Source organism: Procambarus clarkii, chromosome 36 (genome assembly GCF_040958095.1).
Source record: "Procambarus clarkii isolate CNS0578487 chromosome 36, FALCON_Pclarkii_2.0, whole genome shotgun sequence".
Lineage (NCBI taxonomy): Eukaryota > Metazoa > Arthropoda > Malacostraca > Decapoda > Cambaridae > Procambarus > Procambarus clarkii.
Window position 1 is genome coordinate 10855086 of NC_091185.1, and position 22054 is coordinate 10877139.

The 22054-nt window shown below is 41.4% G+C and overlaps 1 protein-coding gene across 1 annotated transcript in view; it reads left to right on the forward strand.

The window, feature by feature from the left end:
- Positions 1 to 2044: 2044 nt before the first annotated feature.
- LOC123756198 (uncharacterized) overlaps positions 2045 to 22054 on the forward strand; it is a 103918-nt gene continuing 83908 nt past the window's right edge. Inside the window, exons 1-4 of the mRNA XM_069336637.1 lie at positions 2045 to 2520; positions 7020 to 7179; positions 10262 to 10411; positions 20225 to 20336. Of these exons, the coding sequence (XP_069192738.1) occupies positions 2064 to 2520; positions 7020 to 7179; positions 10262 to 10411; positions 20225 to 20336 (879 nt within the window). The 5' untranslated portion in view covers positions 2045 to 2063. The remainder of the gene's footprint in view (positions 2521 to 7019; positions 7180 to 10261; positions 10412 to 20224; positions 20337 to 22054) is intronic.

Below are 22054 nucleotides of genomic sequence, written 5' to 3' on the forward strand. Positions count from 1 at the left end.
GCAATAGGAAGCAGAGAGTTACGGTGAGGGGGGAGACCTCCGATTTTCGTGAAGTCACCAGTGGAGTCCCACAGGGCTCTGTACTCGGTCCTATCTTGTTTCTGATATATGTAAATGATCTCCCGGAGGGTATCGATTCATTTCTCACAATGTTTGCGGACGATGCTAAAATTATGAGAAGGATTAAAACAGAAGAGGACTGTTTGAGGCTTCAAGAAGACCTAGACAAGCTGAAGACATGGTCGAACATATGGTTGTTAGAGTTTAACCCAACCAAATGTAATGTAATGAAGATAGGTGTAGGAAGCAGGAGACCAGATACAAGGTATCATCTGGGAGAGGGAATTCTTCAGGAGTCAGAGAAAGAAAAAGACTTGGGGGTTGATATCACGCCAGACCTGTCTCCTGCAGCACATATCAAGAGGATAACATCAGCGGCATATGCCAGGCTGGCCAACATACGAACGGCATTCAGAAACTTGTGTAAAGAATCATTCAGAACTTTGTATACCACATATGTCAGGCCAATCCTGGAATATGCAGCCCCAGCATGGAGTCCATATCTAGTCAAGGATAAGACTAAACTGGAAAAGGTTCAAAGGTTTGCTACCAGACTAGTACCCAAGCTGAGAGGTATGAGCTACGAGGAGAGACTACGGGAATTAAACCTCACTTCGCTGGAAGACAGAAGAGTTAGGGGGGACATGATCACCACATTCAAGATTCTCAAGGGAATTGATAGGGTAGATAAAGACAGGCTTTTTAACACAAGGGGCACACGCAAATGCATTAGGAAGTGATGTGGTGGAGGCTGACTCCATACACAGTTTGGCGAGATTGTATGGCCCGCAGGGAGACATTCAAGATGGCCACCAAGATGGCTGCCAAGATGGCCGCTTGCATAGCCATGGTAACAGAGCGGGCGATGGTTGGTGGGTACCTCCTCACCTTGCGCCTTCCCGCTCGCTTCTGTCTCGCTCCTCTCTCAACTCTTCACAATAAAAGCTGCTACTCGCTCTAACTTTCCACAAATGTGCTACAACGGACATTGTAACATATTTGGAATGCTGATGACCTAGGCTCTCAAGCGAGCCTAAACACGGGATGTTTCGAGTATTGTTGCCAAATCTATTCCAGGTGCACGGACGTGCACGTGCTGCAGTGCACCGCGAGCGTCACGGCCCCGTACACCAGTGGAATGTTTAGCTGGTGCCAACCCACTCCATCACACCGGGGTTAGAGAAAACATGATTGAAGTCAAGAAATACATGAAAGGCCTAAATTTAATTAAAAAACAGGCTGGGTTGATAAAGCTTCGGCCTCACACGTGGGGTCCACAGTTCAAGTCTCCTAGAGCCCAGGTGAATGGACTGTAAGATTACAAATACCTGCAGAGCAGCTGACCCCCTATGGTTTTTCATTGTCAAGAAACTGTCGTACCGAAGTGCCCTTATCCTAACCTACCAGAGGACCCAAAACAGAAAATGGAGATACCATGTGAATTTTGCGAGCCACTACCATTTTCTAGTACGATCATTTTTGGTCTTACGAAGAGTATACGTCAAAATGCGACGTGCTATTGGAAGGACAGGTTGTGAAGAGAGCCCATAAGCCTAACTGCTCCACTCATGTATCTATCTAACACATGTAAATAATCTTCTACTGTTTGCATTCTATTATGTTTTGGTGACTTGGTGCACAGCTCTGCAACCCTGTGTATGATTCACTGTTTACCTCTTGCAGTTTGTTAAACTAAATCTTATCCAATTTGAATTCATAATACTGTATCCTTATTAATTAAATTTAGGTCTTTAATGTACTCTTGATTTCAATCATGTTTTCTCTAACCCCCGATATTAACCCTTAAACTGCTACAAACATTAATTAACTATTTAGGTCCACAAGATTAGACGAACATCAAATAATTTTAACCACAGAAGAACACAAAGAGGATCGCGTCCTGAATCGCTGTAATCAGTCCAGGTGACTTATTTATTTGTATTCGTACATTAAGGTAATGAGTGGCTTCCATTTACAGAGGTTGCTTAGGGGGAGATATAAGGATGGTAGAACAGGAGCGACGAGGCTCAGTAACGCAGCTGCTGCTGGAGTGTGTGCAGCTGTATGCCCCGCCCAGCCCCAACCACTACCCGCCCCCTGACCCGGACTGCTGGGACGACGCCCGACGACCGCCCCGCCAAGACAAATCCAAACAACTCCCCATTATTTCACGTCCCAGAAACTATGACCAGCGGGAACACACACAAATGATCCGTAAAGATGCGAGAACCGAGAGAGCAGTGAACAAGCATGAGGCAGCAACACTCCTCCCACCAGAGCCACTGTCCAACACCGACAATGTCAACAACACGGATGGAGATATGACCAAAGTGGCCGTGGCGCCAGGTGGACCAGCCGGTAGAGGCACTACTTCTGGACAAAAGCCCAAAGGCAAGAGTGGGGCGACGCCTGCCCCCACCATCCCTCCACTTCACCACTACACACCTAAACCATGCTTAGGTAATGCCTAGTTATAGGGCTAAACCACGCTCAGGTAAGGCCTAGTTTCAGGATTAAGTCACGTACAGGTAAGGCCTAGTTACAGGATTAAGTCACGTACAGGTAAGGCCTAGTTACAGGATTAAGTCACGTACAGGTAAGGCCTAGTTACAGGACTAATTCATGCTCAGGTTAGGACTCGTTGCAGGACTAATCCACGCAAAGGTAAAGCCTAGTTACAGGTCTAATCCCTGATTTACCATTCCTAAACCCATGCTGGTGGTGTGTTGCAAAGCTCTTTTCCTCCAGATGTTTTCTAAGAGCCTTTTTTCTTATCAATCTTCTCCATCATCTTGTGTGGTGTACAAATTAGGGAAACTGGCCTGTAGTTCAGTGTCTCTTGAATGGCACCCTTTTTGTATATTGGGACTACATTAGCTGTCTTCCAGCTTTCCGGTAGGTCTCCTGTTTCGAATGAGCTGTTATACACCATATAGAGAGTGGCACACTTAGTGCTTCTGCACCCTCTTTTAGTATCCACGGTGAGATTCTGTCAGGCCCAACAGCCTTTGTCGCTCCATTCAGCTCCAATAGATACCTTTTGACCTCATCACTGGTGAGGTAAAATTCCTCCAAGGTTGTGGGAAATTCTGACTCATGGGATTTTATTATTCATTTTAATTAGTAATTAATTAATTAATTAATTTAACGAGTTCTAATGTATAATTTAAACTTAATTATTTTATTTCTTACGATAGCTTAGCGGACTGTATGTCTTATTGACTGGACTGTATGAAACTAAATTCACCCACAAGTCATATTCCTACACAAGTATGGGAGAGTTATATAATTATAGTAGCCTATCAATTGAGAATTATCGATTTACAGAAAAATTTATACTAATGCATAATTGATTAATCTACTTTGGTTAGTTTGAGTACACAATCGCCTCATCTGATTGGAAGGCTTCAATTTGGGTACAAGTGTGGCACGTGGGCACCGCCAGGTATGGCCTCGTGGCTAAGGCGACGATTCGTCCTCACATGGTCACAGGTAGATATCACCAATTTCTTCTGGTAGCCACAGAAGTTCTGCCGAAAGAATACAATATAGCTACTGCAAATATCCTCCTAATCACAGGTGTGGCATAATAATATTATTAGTTAAGTGATTGTGAGAGGCTCACCCTGGTTTTTTGGTTTGCCTTCCTCTTAACCTGTTGTTATTATGATATTTATGAGCTCAACAATAAAATAGAACATGTTGTATACACCCGGAACGACGTACTCTTGTTATTTGAGGCAGCGGCAGCAGAAGAACGTAGAGATGACTCAGATGACGAGTATAAACGTGGCTGCCTAGAGCGATTCCCTCACGAGATAATTCTGGTTACACAGTGATGTCTCCCGCTTTTCCGGCCTAGTGACGTCACTGGGAACCGGTTCAATTTTTGGCCTATTTATGGACAAAGTTAGGGAGGCGTTGATTTTAATTATTGTTTTATTTGATCCAATCAGAGAAAACATTTTTTTATTGTTTATAATGCTGGACTGGGAGTTTTATGGATTGTTGATATTTTATTAATATATTTTCTGGTGACGTGGCAATAATATCCCATGTTTAAGGGAAATTCCACTGTAATCTCGTTTTCTTTGAACGAGTTAATAAATTTATTTATGTTAGTACTGGTTAATGGATTAGTACAAGAACAGCAGCACAATGATCTGCATATTGCAACTATTATTATTAATGGATGTCGGTTTTTTCCCAACAACAAATTTTGTTTTGAATATGCAAAAATGCAAAACATGCTTTGTTTGTCACCTCCTCTCCTAGTACAGAGGCTTCTCATTGCTCTGTTGCGAAAATCTCTTGTTGAGTTCTTCACGCACCTCCTTGTCATTCTCTGTATATCTGTTCTCTTTTCTCAGTTTCTTCACTTGTTCCTTCACTGCTGTTTTCCTCCTGATGTGGCTGTGAAGCAGTTTTGGTTGGGTCTTGGCTTTATTCACGATGTCATTTTCATACTGTTTCTCTGCTTCTCTTCTCACTCTGAGGTACTTATTGGCCCTTTGGTATCTCTCCCTGCTCTCTGGTGTTCTGTTGTTCATGTAGTTACTCCATGTTCATGTACTCATTTGCTTCGCTACCTTTCATTCCTGATCTAACAATAGATTCATCTGTTGCCTTTAATTTTTCTCTTTTTGGGCCGGGATAAACCTGCCTGCAGCTTCCTGGCATATCTGGGTGACGTAGTCTATCATATCTTGTACAGTCTTTTTTCTGAATTCTGTTTCCCATGATTTTCCCATTAGGACGTTCTTCATCTCGAAATATTTTCCTCTTTGGCAATTTAGCCTTTTCCTTTCCTATCCCTTCCTTGGATAGCTTATCCCTAACCCCCACGAGATACTCAAATGTCAACACATTGTGGTCATTCATCCCCATGGGGCTTCAAATTTGACTTCCCTTATTTCTGACTCATTTAAGGTGACTATCTGGTAGAGTCTAGCTAGTTCGTCATTGCTTCTTATTCTTGTGGGTTCCTTGATATGTTGGCTCAAAAAGTTTCTTGTTACCACGTCCAAGGGTTTAGCTCTTCATGCTCCTCATTCTCCCAGTCTATCTTTGTGGTTCAAGTCGCCCATAATTAAGTGTCTGGATACATTCCTGCAGGCAACTGAAGCTGCTCTCTCTATTATATTAATAGTTGTCATGTTGTTCCTATCGAACTCCTGTCTGGGTCTTCTGTCATTTTATGGAAGGTTGTAAATTACTGCTACTATTATCATAGACCACCCATTGTCATAGTTTCTGTTATGTAGCCTCTGAATCCTTCACAGCCCGGAATTTCCATCTCTACAAATCTCCAGTCCTTGCTTATCAGCAGGGCCACTCCTCCTCCTCTCCCTTCCCTCTCTTTCCTTACAATATAATAGTCGTTCAGAAACACTGCATTTGTTATGATGCCTGAATTTCGATTCTGTGAGTTCTATTACATAAAGGTTTTCTTCCTGTGCCCTTTCGGTCAGTTCACTTGATTTATTAGTAATACCATTCATGTTTGAGTACATTACCTTGAAGCTCGCTTTCCTATATTTATTATCACACACCCTCCCCACTAGTGCAGGAAGCCATTCCATGGGCAGGGCTACTGAGGTAGGCTCATCCTCCTGTGGGGTAGTTACCAAGGGTTTGGAGGGAGGTGGGGTGGGGGATGGAGGGCTTAGATCTTGCCTGGACCTGTTTGGGGCAGGAAGAAGTTCAGGGGGTGGGGGAGGGCAGAGGGTGCTCGGGGTGGAGGGCAAGGGGTGCTCGTCCTACTGAGTGGTAGTTACCAGCGGTTTGGGGGAGGTGGGGTGGGGGATGGAGGGCTTAGAGCTTGCCTGGACCTGCTTGGGGCAGGAAGAATACCAGATGGGGAGACAGGGGGTGTTCGGGATGAGGGGGGGGAGAGAGGATATGGTGGGCATTGTGTAGGCGGAAGGGAAGATTTGGGCTTGGGGAGGGGGCTCCTATGTGATGGCAGGTGGGGGTGTTGCTATCCCTTATGGGGTTTCTGAATTGCTGATTTGGGGTTCCCTACTCCCCCCTACTCCCCCTCTGGGATTGTTAGGTTGGAGGCAGAGGTTCCCTGGCTCCCTTCCCTCTCCCTGCGCCTTTTTCTTGAATCTGCAGCCTGTATTATCTCGTCCCTGGTCATGTACCTCTGAAGGAATACCTTTCTGTATTTCTTTACATATTGCAGTTTGCACTTCTTTACAAGAATGGTGGCCTCGTTCCTGAATACTAACTTGATAATAGATTTTTGTTTATGTTGTACTGGCTAATCCGGAAAACCTTCTCTATGCATTGCTCAGCCACTTCCATTTGTATCTCCTTCAGGATCCCTGACACTGCAGCTTTGTACTTAGTCTTCCACTTTTTTTGTATTTTTTTAATTTTTGTTTGTTTATTTATATATACAAGAGTTCTTACATTCTTGTACAACAACTAGCATGCATAGTGTTTCGGGCAGGTCCTTAATCCTAATACTCCCCGGAATACAAACTGCCAAATCGCTTAACAATCAGGCCTTCCTGCCTGAAACCTACTTGTTCTTTAATACCTACAACGACTACAGCTCTTTTCCTTTCCATTAGCTGGCTCATGCATCTTTCTGCCTTCTGTGAAGTTATTGATTTCATTACAACTTCCTTGACTGTAGACATAGCTTCTGGGCTTTTCCTCAGCATTTCAGCAAAGCTGGCACCCATTGTAGAGGTCCCTGCCATTGTTATATTCCCTGCTACCTTGGAGTTGGTTGCCTGGGCCTGGGACTGAGGAGGGTTTCTTTAGGGGTTTTTATCTCCTCCTGCGCTGCACTCAGTTCCATCTGTAGTTTAATTATGGTTTCCCTCATATCTTTCAATTCCCTACTGAAGTGAGGAGCTACATGTGAGTGATGAGTTGTGAGGTATGACAAGTGAGTGATGAGGCATAAGAGCCACAGGAGAGTGATGAGTCGTGCTATGTTGCAGGTGTGATGAGCGGGTGTTCCGGGGCGTACCAGCAGGCGGTGTTAGAGGTCCGGGGACCGATGCCAGACGAGAGCGTGGTGATGCTGGGACTGCCAGGAGATGAACCCGTCATCCTCCACCACCATCACCACCACCAGGACCATCAGACCATTAACACCTGGTAAGACCCTCCTCCCCACCACCCCCACCACCAACACCACCACACACTGTTAAAGTTATTGAATTTAGTTATTGTATAGTATGCGTAGAAATGTAATCTATTACAAGAAATCCATCATAGTGTCTTGAAAGCATGTGAACACCCTCATAGGTGCAGCAAATGCTGAGTTTTGGGGCATAAAATTTGAAGGAGTATCAGGTGATTTTGGACCAGGTTCCTTCTATAGTAATGTGAAACTCCACAAAGCTAGCTATCCCCTTAGGCCTTTAATCTCACAGATCCCCACGCCTACTTATAAACTCGCAAAGAGATTGAACGCAATAATATTGCCACATTCTCCTTTAAATCTAGCGACGAATTCATCGCCGTTCTTATAATGAGGGAACTCCGAGGGATCTTAGCTTCCCTTGATGTCGAAAGTCTATTCACTAACGTACCAGTGGAAAGGACGATAAACATAATATTGGACTACATGTATCAACAAGAGCACCTCCCTCCACTCAAGGTACCTCGAACTGTCTTACGGGATATACTGAAGGCCTTCACCACAGAAGCTCCTTTCCTGTGCTCAGAGGGTAAACTCTTCTTGCAGGATGATGGTGTGGCAATGGTGTCCCCATTAGTGGTCTTGTTCGCATCAGGCATTCATGTCTCATGTTGAGTCGTCCATCATGCAGAGGGAAGGGATGAACCCAAGTATCTACTGCAGATACGTCGACGACATATTCGTATGTGTTGACAATGATAACACATTGGAGAGGCTTCGTGGCAAGCTTCAAGAAATCTCAGGCTTGACGTTCACTGTTGAGAAAAGTGAAAGAGGCAGGATTCCATTCCTCGATGTTCTCGTTAATGATAACTCGGGTAGATTCATCACAGATGTGCATTGTAAACCAACTGATGCAGGAAACCGTATGAACGGAAAGAGTCAAGGGAAGCATCAATGCATATGTAGATCGTGCAATACGTTCATGCAGCTCTTGCACCACGAACTTAAACGAATCCTCCAAATTATAGTGAATAAGGATTACAGCAATACACAATTTGACGAAATCATAACATTAACACGTTACATCATTAACTTGTATAATCCTGCCCATCTTCTCGTCTTTCCCTCCAACTCTTGGGTCATTTACGACAGTCACTCCATAGATAAATGAACAAATCCACAAGGGCTGTGTCGAGGATTCGAACCTGCGTCCAAGAGCATCCCAGATGCTGCCTTAATCATCATCATTTGGTCATCATCAAATGGTATAAGAATTGCAACCAGAAATTCTACTGAATGTACTTATTTTATAAGTAAATTCAGTAGAATTTCTGGTTCCAATTCTTATACTATGTTGCAGCTCAGTCGATTAAGGCAGCGTCTGGGATGCTCTTGGACGCAGGTTCGAATCCTCGTCACGGCCCTTGTGGATTTGTTCATTTGATACATCACGCTATTGTGATTTCTGTGTGTAACTCCATAGATTAATGTCCACTTGTCTTTACTTCACACGAGCCTCGCACATAACAATTTATTTCAGTGATAAATGTATGTTGACACTTCCAACCTTTGTTCATTATCTCTACTTCTTGCCTGGGGCCGAGCACACGACCCTGTCTCTGCTGCCTGGGGGCCGAGCACACGACCCTGTCTCTACTGCCTAGGGCCAGGCAGGGTTAAAATAGGGTACTAGAGTACCACCTAATGGGTTAGGATAGGCCCGACCCCCAGGGAAACAGTTCCCAGAAAATAAAGATACCCGAGTGGTCTGTCGTCTTGAGCAGATCACTTAGCTCTAATAAAGAAGAGTGATGGAAACTCCAGCTGAAATTTTACCTTAAAATAACATAATTCATGAAAAGTACAACATAAATACTTTACCCCCTCGATCTTACGTTACCTCTCTGACACGACATAGACAGAAGACGAGATTTACATACAGCAAACTAGAGGTAAAGTCTACTTTTCCCTTAAGGGATAACACACTTAACTAAAATGAGTATAACATATGACTCATGTTCAATGGTCAGAAACTAGATTTAATTACATAGAACCTGCAAGGAACACAGACAAAATTACACTTAGAACCGAAGGGTTGCACATGGTACGGGTTACTTAACTTTATTATAGTAAAAGAAGTAGAGAAGGAGGTAATAAGGGAGGCCACACAAACCAACCAGCCATCGTGGTGCCCCAGCTGAGAAGGCACCAGGCGACCCGTGCCTCCCTCTCCTGGGTCCTCTCAAGGTCAACTGATCGTACAGTAACTAACTTGAATCTCTAATACCATATTAAATTGCCACCATGCAATTCTAGGTATAAATATAACATTCTAGCTTTACAATACACTAAAAAAATTATCACAGGGAACTACAAAGCTAGGGAGGGCATCAAAATGTACTTACGTCTGGCAATGATACAATCGCCCGCCATTTGCAAATTTGAGGAGACAGTCCTCTGTGTAAACCTACCAGAGAATAACACTCCTTCCACCAAACGTAACTGACTAGCTTTATCATATAATAATATATTTATTTAAACCTTTTCATCAAATAATCTCCCCACATTCAAGGCTTATCACACTAAAATAACTACAACTTGAGGTTATCTTGAGATGATTTCGGGGCTTTTTTGTGTCCCCGCGGCCCGGTCCGCGACCAGTCCTCTACCCCCAGGAAGCAGCCCGTGACAGCTGACTAACACCCAGGTACCTATTTTACTGCTAGGTAACAGGGGCATAGGGTGAAAAAAACTCTGCCCATTGTTTCTCGCCGGCGCCCGGGATCGAACCCGGGACCACAGGATCACAAGTTCAGTGTGCTGTCCGCTCGGCCGACCGGCTATACATAAGTGAAAGGCGTCCCTATTTCATATGTAAACCCTGATATACGATCCTAAACCCGTTTGCCACAGTGCAATACCTGATCCAGGATCGTAACACTGTCCATACCAATGGTGTGGCAATGTCAGCTGGGAGAGATGTGAGCTGAGCTACATCCTTTCACCCTCGCAAGACAGGGGATGCAGAGCGGACTCCTTCACAAATCAGTTCGAGATATATTCCACATAACCAACACGGTCCCTTCTTGACAGTTCCTTCAGAGTGGCGATGGCGGCGTCCAAGATGAAGTCTGTGGGGTTGAGAGTGACCCGCCACCAGGTGGTGTCTTCCGGGGGCCGCGACGACGCCAGCGACACAACCTCCCTCTCACGTTCCATGGTGGGGGGGAGGCGGCATGACAGGTGAGACTCAGTCCCTGTACCTCCCTCACTCTCCTATCCCCACATGATGGAGGAGGCATGGCAGGTTGTCGGACATCCGACACTAACATACTAACTGCCATTAGATGTTGTTAACTTACATTAGTTAGTCATAAAAGGATTATAGAGAATGGGAGATTCATGTCATCATCAAAACATTCCTTTACTCAACACGTATCCTTAAAACTATCAGTCTAGTGATTAAACTTGATAGAAAAAAGTTTCCTGTGATTTAATTTAAACAAATATATTATAACATTAAAGACCCCCTCTCATTGCCAATAAAAGATACAAAATAGAATCGTATTTTTTGAGATGCCATGGAGGACAATGTGTAAACAAAAAGGCTCCTCATGAGGTACGCCATACACAACACCACAAAGATCTGGACTCCTGGTTCAACCTTGACTCCGAGCGGACGTCTGGACACCTCCTCCGCCTGGGGGCCGCCTGGTCACGTCTTGTTTTCGCGTTTTGGCTTTGCTACTGCCGTTTGGCATCCCTTTTCAGCGGTCCGATTGTACGACGCCTGGCGCACATATCGCCTTAGGTCACAGGAATGTTGATGGAATTTTTTTTTGACGTGTACTGGCTGGTTCTCCCGGCGGTGTGACGGTGTTCGGGGGCCGGCTTGGCCGAGAGGTGCTGGGGGTTGGCGGGTCTTGGTGGGCTCCTGGTGTGCCCTCAGGTGTGGTGGGCGGCCGGCTTCTGCTCTGCCGGGGGACACCGGATGACTTTTTGCGTTTAAGTTGGGGACCGAGTTTTGGTTTTGCTACCTGGTGTTCTCTGTGTGGAGCGGGGCCGGTGATTGTCACCCTGAGGGACTCCTGGGGCTCCCCAATCATCTGCCTGACTGTGCGTTTATTTGCCGTATGGCATATTAGTTTCTAGTGATTGGCGTCACTAGTGCGTTTTGGCTACTAGGTACGACATATATATATATATGTCGTACCTAGTAGCCAGAACGCACTTTTCAGCCTACTATGCAAGGCCCGATTTGCCTAATAAGCCAAGTTTCCATGAATTAATGTTTTTTTCGACTACCTAACCTAGCCTAACTTTTTCGGCTACCTAACCTAACCTAACCTATATAGATAGGTTAGGTTAGGTACGGTTGGTTAGGTTCGGTCATATATCTACGTTAATTTTAACTCCAATAAAAAAAATTGACCTCATACATAATGAAATGGGTAGCTTTATCATTTCATAAGAAAAGAATTAGAGAAAATATATTAATTCAGGAAAACTTGGTTTATTAGGCAAATCGGGCCTTGCATAGTAGGCTGAGAAGTGCGTTCTGGCTACTAGGTATGACATATATATATATATATATATATATATATATATATATATATATATATATATATATATATATATATATATATATATATATATATATATATATATATATATATATATATATATAATTCGTATTCGTATATATAGTCGTATTCGGTCTACTATGCAAGGCCCAATTTGCCTAAGAAGCCAAGTTTCCCTGAATTTATATATTTTCCATTTTTTTCTTATGAAATTACAAATCTGCCCATTTCATTATGTATAAGTTAATTTGTTTAAAGTTGAATTAAAACTAACATGGATATATTACCAAACCTAACCAACCCTACCTAACCTACCCTATCCTATCTTAACCTAACCTAAACTAACACAACTACGTCAGTAATTTATGTTCCTAATATAATATAATAATAATAATTCAAATAAACTAATTAGAAACAATGTATTGAAAATAAAGAAAATCACATCGGCCTGTTAGGCAAATCGGGCCTTGCATAGTAGGCCGAGAAGTACATTCTGGCTACATAACATATATCCTGGCGACATATATATATATATATATATATATATATATATATATATATATATATATATATATATATATATATATATATATATATATATATATATATATATATATATATATATATATATATATATTAGTATATTTTGGTAGCAGTCTTTCCGGTAGACATATATTATTAAATATGACCGAAAAAGTAAGATTAATAATTCTAACACGAATTTTCTCAATCTTTCGTACATTTCTTTTCACTGCTGGCGGTAATTCAAAAATCAATTCTCCAAAATTCATTTTTATTTCTAGTCTGACACGACACTTGAGCGCGTTTCGTAAAACTTATTACATTTTCAAAGACTTTAGTTTACACATACACAACTGAATAGAACTTACACATCTCCGATTTGTTTATATCTACATTTGAGTGAGGTGGATGGGGTGAGGTGGTATTAATAGGGTATTAAATTCATCAACACAAGACAGAACACGAAACAATGGGTATTGAATGGAAATGATTGTAGAAAGCCTATTGGTTCATATTTCTTGATGCTTCTATATTGGAGCGGAGTCTTGAGGTGGGTAGAATATAGTTGTGCATTAATTGGCTGTGATTGCTGGTGTTGACTTCTTAATGTGTAGTGCCCCGCAAACGTCAAGCCGTCTGCTATCGCTGTATCTATCGATGATTTCTGTGTTGTTTATTAGGATTTCTCTGGCGATGGTTTGGTTGTGGGAAGAGATTATATGTTCCTTAATGGAGCCCTGTTGCTTATGCATCGTTAAACGCCTAGAAATAGATGTTGTTGTCATGCCTATATACTGGGTTTTTTGGAGCTTACAGTCCCCAAGAGGGCATTTGAAGGCATAGACGACGTTGGTCTCTTTTAAAGCGTTTTGCTTTGTGTCTGGAGAGTTTCTCATGAGTAGGCTGGCCGTTTTTCTGGTTTTATAGTAAATCGTCAGTTGTATCCTCTGATTTTTGTCTGTAGGGATAACGTTTCTATTAACAATATCTTTCAGGACCCTTTCCTCCGTTTTATGAACTGTGGAAAAGAAGTTCCTGTAAAATAGTCTAATAGGGGGTATAGGTGTTGTGTTAGTTGTCTCTTCAGAGGTTGCATGGCATTTCACTTTCCTTCTTATGATGTCTTCGACGAAACCATTGGAGAAGCCGTTGTTGACTAGGACCTGCCTTACCCTACAGAGTTCTTCGTCGACTTGCTTCCATTCTGAGCTGTGGCTGAGAGCACGGTCGACATATGCGTTAACAACACTCCTCTTGTACCTGTCTGGGCAGTCGCTGTTGGCATTTAGGCACATTCCTATGTTCGTTTCCTTAGTGTAGACTGCAGTGTGGAAACCTCCGCTCTTTTCCATGACTGTTACATCTAGAAAGGGCAGCTTCCCATCCTTTTCCATCTCGTAAGTGAAACGCAGCACGAAACTCTGCTCAAATGCCTCCTTCAGCTCCTGCAGATGTCTGACATCAGGTACCTGTGTAAAAATGTCGTCAACATACCTGCAGTATATGGCCGGTTTCAAGTTCATGTCGACTAAGACTTTTTGCTCGATGGTACCCATGTAGAAGTTTGCAAACAGGACACCTAGGGAAGAACCCATGGCGACCCCATCTACTTGCTTATATATGTGCCCATCCGGGCTCAAGAAGGGTGCCTCTTTAGTACAAGCTTGGAGTAGTTTCCTTAGAATATTTTCTGGTATGTCAAGAGGAGTACAGGCGGGATCACGATACACTCTGTCGGCTATCATCCCAATTGTCTCGTCCACAGGTACGTTGGTGAACAGTGATTCTACGTCCAACGAGGCTCTTATCCCTGTGGCCCGTGTGCCCCGCAGTAAGTCAACAAATTCCTTTGGAGACTTCAGGCTGAAGGCGCAAGGGACATAAGGAGTCAGCAGGCCGTTGAGTCGCTTCGCCAGTCTGTACGTGGGTGTGGGTATCTGGCTAATGATTGGCCGAAGTGGGTTTCCAGGCTTGTGTGTCTTGACATTTCCATACGCATATCCAGGTTTATATTCCCCAATAATTTTTGGAAGGTGGAGTCCTGATTTTTTGGCGTTCACAGTTTCGATCAGTTTGTTGACCTTTGCTTTCAATTCGGCTGTAGTGTCCTTCGTTACCCTTTGGAATTTAGTTTGGTCAGAGAGTATGAGGTTCATTTTCGCCAGATATTCGTCTTTCTTAAGAATGACGTATATTGGCGACTTGTCACCTCTCCTGACAACTATCTACTTGTTCTCACGAAGGCTTTTAGCTGCCGCTTTGACCTCGGCGGACAGTATGGTGCTTCTGTAATTGCCTCGATTCTTTCCTCCTTCCGCAATAAGTTCTGCTTGTAAGGTATCTTTGGTAGTGACCTTCTTTTGTGTCTCGAGGTCGAATATGTCGTCCAACAGAATTTCCAACTCCACTTTCCGGGCCATCTCACTCGGTCTGGACATAACGTGACAGTTTATGCCCAGATTTAGGAGAGTGACTTGGTCCTCAGTGAGGTTAATTCCTGCAAGGTTCAGGAAGCCATCTCTTGGTCGTGGAATTGCCACAGGTCCTCCATATAACGTTGTTAGTTTCTTGATAATCCTTGTTTCAGTGCTGAGGTGATGTCGGTCTGTGAGGATGTCGAGGTGTTGTTCAATGCGGGTACGGATACTTTCGTCGATGTTGCTATTTCTCCACTCGTTTGTAGCATGAAGTAGTTGCGTTTTGTTGTCTTTGATTTCATTCTCTGCCTTGTATATCTGATCACGAATCAGATCCTGGCGATATTTTATCGTGAAGGCTTGATTCCTTGCTGCTGGGTCGTGCGTTATAATGAATTTTGGAGAATTGATTTTTGAATTACCACCAGCAGTGAAAAGAAATGTACGAAAGATTGAGAAAATTCGTGTTAGAATTATTAATCTTATTTTTTCGGTCATATTTAATAATATATGTCTACAGGAAAGACTGCTACCAAAATATACTAATATTAAAATGCACGACCCAGCAGCAAGGAATCAAGCCTTCACGATAAAATATTGCCAGGATCTGATTCGTGATCATATATACAAGGCTTCACCAACTAGCCAGTATGGATAATGCAGGGAGAATGAGAAGAACCCTTGCAGGTCTTAAAGGCCACTTAACAAGACAGATCAAGAAATGTGAAGATTTTTCACAACAATCTCAAGTTGATTATGCTGACCTGGAAAGCTATTATCAAGCAGCTGCAGGTAAATTTGAGCAAATCAAATGCCAAATAGCTCTCCTTGTGGGGACAGACTACTACCATCAATTCATCGGTAGCCCTACTAAATATCAGGGCATAAACAAGTTATATTCTGCAGGAGGTAAATTACTCTCAGGCCCAGTATCAAGCCTGAGGAGACCTATGGCTGCAGATAAACAATACTAGTAGAAATCTAAATTTGTCAGCTGATTATATTTCTCCAGTAGCATTATACTAAGGAGATTACAGCTGACTATACCAACAGAGGTTGAGGTTAGTATCATCATTTAAAGCTGAAGATGAGTTCATGAGGCCTCAGTGGCAAATCAGTGAACAGTAGCCTAAACAGCTACAAGTCACTGCGACCAATGTCACTGAACCCACTGCAGTCTCAGAACCATACTTTACTTTAATGTTGAGCTATTCAATCTTCTGAATCAATTAACTAAATTAAACCCCAATAAATCTGATGACTGATTTGATACATTTATTATTTAATCAAGATGTATTCCATGGGCCTCAGTGTTTATATATCAGTGACCAGTTACCTGAACAAACTTCAAGTTATATCTAATGTCACTGATCTCACTGCATTCCCTGAATCATACTTGACTGTAGTACTTGATCACATTCAGTCTTCTGGGTTAAATAATATGTAATTAGGCTTGAATTTTAGCCTTTCAATAGTTAACAGGGAAATGAAATCGCATTAGACTTCTAACCCCTGCAACTCTAGTACAGAACATCCGTCCTGTACGAACAGACGCACAAATGTGTGATTACTAACTACTAACATCAAATTAATCTAATAATTCGAAGGAGGAGTATCGGTGTTCGTCTGTTCTAAATAGGACTTCGACCCGTGAGCAGCCCCCTGGGAATTATGTCGGAAAATCCGACACCATTTAATAATATCATACAGACAGATAATATTGTTGTGTTGTATAAACAAGTTAGCCCATAGAAAATGTAACTTGTAGTGGAATTTCCATCTATAGAAAACGGGATATCATTACCACATACTATTATAAATTCACCACCTATTATAGTGGGAATTATTCTTAAATACATTAGTCTTTGGACTTTACCATCATAAAAACATCTCATATAAATTAACTTAATTATCAGAATTAAAATAGAGTAAATGTGACCCTTCTATCACTTACTGTCATCTGGACAATGTAGGCCAGTAGTGTCAGTGAGGAGGGAGTGGTCAGCCATTGTTATTGTACTTAGACTAGAGGCACGGGAGCAATTCGGCTCCTGTTAATTTTACTTTTACGATGTGTTATGGAAACCAAAGGTGTACCATCATCAACACGCTGTCAACAAATACAAGTTAAGTGTTCTGCCGAAACCCATTTATCTATCATTTGTGGCCATTAATGTCATTAGATAGGGTGAACCGGTTAGAATACGAGATCGCCTCATACTAAAAGTAATTAAGCCTAGGTCTTTATGGTTCCTTGTACAGTGTTTTCTCTGATATAGCTCTCATATATTAGGATTCTGGCTTCATAGCTAGCGCCCTTTTGACAGGTCAAGACGAGGAAGCATGCTTTGTGTGCCAGTTACTGGGTGATGGAAGCTACCTCAAAGAGGATAATTTGGTGTCTACATCCTGGTTATACCTGGTGGACTAAGGCCTGCTGTACAATAAGATAAGGAACCTCTTCAATGTTTAACAATATGTGTAGTTAATACTGTAGTTTGATTGGCTGCATATATATAAATTTAATATAAACCCCCCTAATGTGTAGAGGATCGATTGGTGAGATTATTGCAGAAATACAGTCCACTTATTATCATACCAATTGCTATCGAAGTATATAAATTAACGTAAATATATATTCATATAAATTAAATAAATATAAATCTCACAGGTCGGTTCCCACAACTTTAACTAAATAGAGCTTAAACATCTTTCGAGTTTTTATACCTACATTTGAGTGAAGTGACATGTTACAATAGTTTTGGATGAGGTGAAAATAAACTTTTAACACAAGACAGAACACGAAACAATGAAATACAAACAGGTATTAAAGGTAGGTAACTGCAGAAGGCCTATTTTTATTGGCCCATATTTCTTGATGCTTCTATACTGGAGCGGAGTCTTGAAGTGGGTAGAATATAGTTGTGCATTAATTGGCTGTTGATTGCTGGTGTTGACTTCTTGATGTGTAGTGCCTCACAGATATCAAGCCGCCTGCTATCGCTGTATCTATCGATGATTTCTGTGTTGTTTGCTAAGATTTCTCTGGTTATGGTTTGGTTGTGGGAAGAGATTATATGTTCCTTAATGGAGGCCTGTTGCTTATGCATCGTTAAACGCCTGGAAAGAGATGTTGTTGTCTTATAGACAACAACATTATTATTATTATTAAGCATCAACATCTTATTATTAAGACAACAACATCTCTTTCCAAGCGTTTAACGATGCATAAGCAACAGGGCTCCATTATGGAACATATAATATCTTCCCACAACCAGACCATAACCAGAGAAATCTTAGCAAACAACACAGAAATCATCGATAGATACAGCGATAGCAGGCGGCTTGATATCTGTGAGGCACTACACATCAAGAAGTCAACACCAGCAATCAACAGCCAATTAATGCACAACTATATTCTACCCACTTCAAGACTCCGCTCCAATATAGAAGCATCAAGAAATATGGGCCAATAAAAATAGGCCTTCTGCAGTTACTTACCTTTAATACCTGTTTGTATTTCATTGTTTCATGTTCTGTCTTGTGTTAAAAGTTTATTTTCACCTCATCCTAAACTATTGTAACATGTCACTTCACCCAAATGTAGGTATAAAAACTCGAAAGATGTTTAAGCTCTATTCAGTTAAAGTTGTGTGTGTGTGTGTAAACAAAAGTCTTTGAAAATGTAATAAGTTTTACGAAACGCGCTCAAGTGTCGCGTCAGACTAGAAATAAAAATGAATTTTGGAGAATTGATCTTTGAATTACCATCAACAGTGAAAAGAAACGTAAGAAAGATAGAGAAAATTCGTGTTAGAATTATTAATCTTACTTTTTCGGTGATCTACAAATAGATGGAGTTGCAATGGGTTCCCCCCCTTAGGAGTGTTATTCGCTAATTTTTACATGGGAACCATCGAAGATAGTCTTCAGTAGTAGGCAAAATCCAGTTGTATACTGTCCTTATGTAGATGACATATCCGTCATAGTAAAAGACTCAGATGAACTAATTCATCTAAAAAGCCATCTAAATAGAGAGTCAGTACTCCGATTTACACATGAAAATAGTGATAATAACACTGCCTTTCTTGGATGTACTAATAATAAAAACAGGAACCTCTTTAAGCACCAACGTATATACTAAGCCCACCAACATAAAATTATGCCTAAATGGTAGGAGTGAGTCAGCCCTAAGATACAAAGCCAGTGTTCTCAATGCTTATATTCGCCGAGCGCTTACAAACTGCTCCGAATGGAGCAATGTCAGTATGGAGTCTGAAAGAATAACTCAGATGTTGAATAACGGATATAGCAACACAGAAATAAACACTACTATAAGAAGACACTTGGATCGATGGTACAATCCTGAACCTAGAACAGTAACTACAACACCTCCAATAAAATTATATTACAAATCAACTATGCACAATGAACATAAAAAAGAAGAAAAAATAATGAAAGAAATAATCCGTAAAGGAGTAAAAAGCATTACTACTAACCAAAACATAGACCTGATCATATTCTGTAAATCAAAGAAGACTACTGACCACCTTATTAAAAACAGCCCGAAGCCGACGGAGAACTTCTTACAGCAGTCAAACGTGGTATACATGTACATCTGCCCCCACGAAGGATGTAACCTTCAATCTAAGTACATAAGTATGTCGTCGACCAAGCTGACGAGGCGTTTGACCTGTCATCTTCAATCCGGTGCCCCCAGAAATCACATGAGACAAGCCCATGACATCACCCTAATAAGAGAAATGCTGAATAAAAACACTTGTTAAATAGACAAAACCCAAGATGTAAGATGATTACAAATTCTTGAAGCAATCCACATAAAAATATAACAACTTACTATAAATACCCAAATTACGGAACTATTCACTATACCCACCATGAGAGTAAGAACAAAACCAGAACGTGAAGATGCCAACATAGAAGACACTGCTCGACATGCCACGCCCACTACACCCGATTAATCTTTGTATGTGAATTCGTACCCTATTTTGCCTTATTCTGCTCTTTTCTCCTTTATGCCTTATTCTATACCCAATGTTCGAACTATTCGTCTACACCTGACCCCATTGTTCGATCCATTTGTATTCACCTGATCCACAAATTGTATAAATATAATGTCCTGTACTGTAACATCACTTGAGAATGAACCATGTAGGTTCGAAACGTTGAGTAAATTTTATAATAAGTGTAATACATTCTACACTTATTTATTTAGTTTTCTTCACCTCGAACGAACATGACTTTTGGATAATTCCTCTTCCAATTAAACCCAGAGGCAAGAGCACTAGTCAGAGGGATAAAAGCCCTAAACCAGAAAATGATCAATACAGAATATGCAGTATTCAATGAGACATGTAATGAAAACCTGCTGCCAGTATACATATACATATATATGGAAAACCCACATGTGAAGAATTAGAGAATGCTGAATGCGTTTTCGGCTCAATTCACCTTCATCAGAGCAAGATAGAGTGACTTGTAATCATTTTGATAAATATTTCCTACATTTTCAGGCCAAGAACCGGAAAGAAGGTGTTTGAGGACGCGTACGTGATGACCTGGAGTCAGCCCATCCTGACGGCGGACGGCAGTGACTTCAGCATCACCTTCAACAAGCCCAAGAAGGTGAGGCAGGAGGCCACCAGCCTCTACATTGTACTTACTAACATAGCCTTCAAAAATTACCGTATGACTCCCCTGCTCAACAACTTCAACTCTCCATCTATTATATTGAGGAAAGCATTTCAGTTAAGATAATAAAGGTCATAGGTTAAGTGTGTTTAGATGTAGATAATGAATGTTGTTAAGTAGAGTAATCTCTAAATATTATATAAGCTGCCATAGGTCAGTGATACTGTAACTCTCACACTAAGAACTTAATCTTTCGTAATGACTTCTACAAGACCTTACCACCCGAGGGTCGTGTCTCAATGTGGTAGTTACCACCCGGGGGTCGTGTCCGTAGTGGAAATGGCCCCAATGACCGTCCATTTTGCTTTTTTCCATAGATGGTCATTGGCGCAGGGGTGTTTTTCATCTTTTCCCAATGGACGGGAGCACTGGTGTTTTCATTTTCTCATAGCATTTATCGACAGCTCCCTCCTGTCATATATAATTTCCCAAAAGGGGAGAATTAAGAGATGCCCTCCTAGCCCTTAAATTTCGCTCAAGAGGGATTAAAAGGCCGCCTTCCGTCGCACTTAAATTTCGTTACCTCAGTGACTCTGAACAGACTTCGCTAATAGTCAATAACGTCAGTCAATCTTCATCTTCCCTGAATAAATCCGTTTTCTGTTATGGTGTATTTATTCCCATTTTCAACATTTGTGTCAAGGGGATTAAAAGGCCTCCTTCCGTCGAGCTTAATGTACAATGACATCATTCATAATCTTCCCATAATATACCCATTTTCAGTAATAACATATTTAAAGCCATTTTCTTATTGTTCCCCCATTTTCAAAATTTCATTTTTTTCTATTTAGGACAGAATATTGAATATAAGAAATGAAATTACAGAAGGTCTTTGTAGGGAACCATACAGGATCTACTATTACTTACAGCTTATGTTAAACATAGGAACACTATCCAACCCCCCTGCTGAAGTCTCCAAGTACATGGAAATATGAGTTATTATATAATTTGAAAAAAAAGCTATAGCATCACTCAGACATTTCATTTATTCCTCCCCACACTGCCAATGCCGTATACGCCTCAAAAACATGCACCCCCCCCCCCCCCACACCTCACTGTAGCATATATTCAATCAAAATACTCATTCAATGTACATATATATGAATGAGATTGGGTAGACATAAATAGAAACTGTCTCGTATGGGTATAAAATAGACCTTCTGCAGTTAACTTCAAATAGTCCTTCTGCAGTTACCTTCATTCTTATGTTCTAATAACTTTAATAGAAACGTCATCACCCCCAATGCGGGTTGCTCCACCAATGGGGTATGATGCTTTAGCCACCCATGATGTCACAAGCGGTTCTAGTAAGGGCTCCAACCTTTCATTAACACATTAGGTAAAATCTCTTAACAACTCAACTTTTCTCGGTAAGTGTCATCACAGGCTACGCAATGATTCCTTGTATTCACTCATATCTTCATTTATTTATCATTGCTCATATTTATTTTAATCAATTCATCGACCCTACCGAGCTAACCTAACCTAACCTATAATAATCAAACAAAAAGCAATTATTTCTACAGTGATAAAATCCGTTGTTTTAGCGGTGCATGACGTCACAAATTGGTTCTAGTGAGGGATTAATTTTGCCTCTCGTTAACACAGATGTGCGACAGGCTCACGACAACCTAACTTTTCAGTGGTCAGTG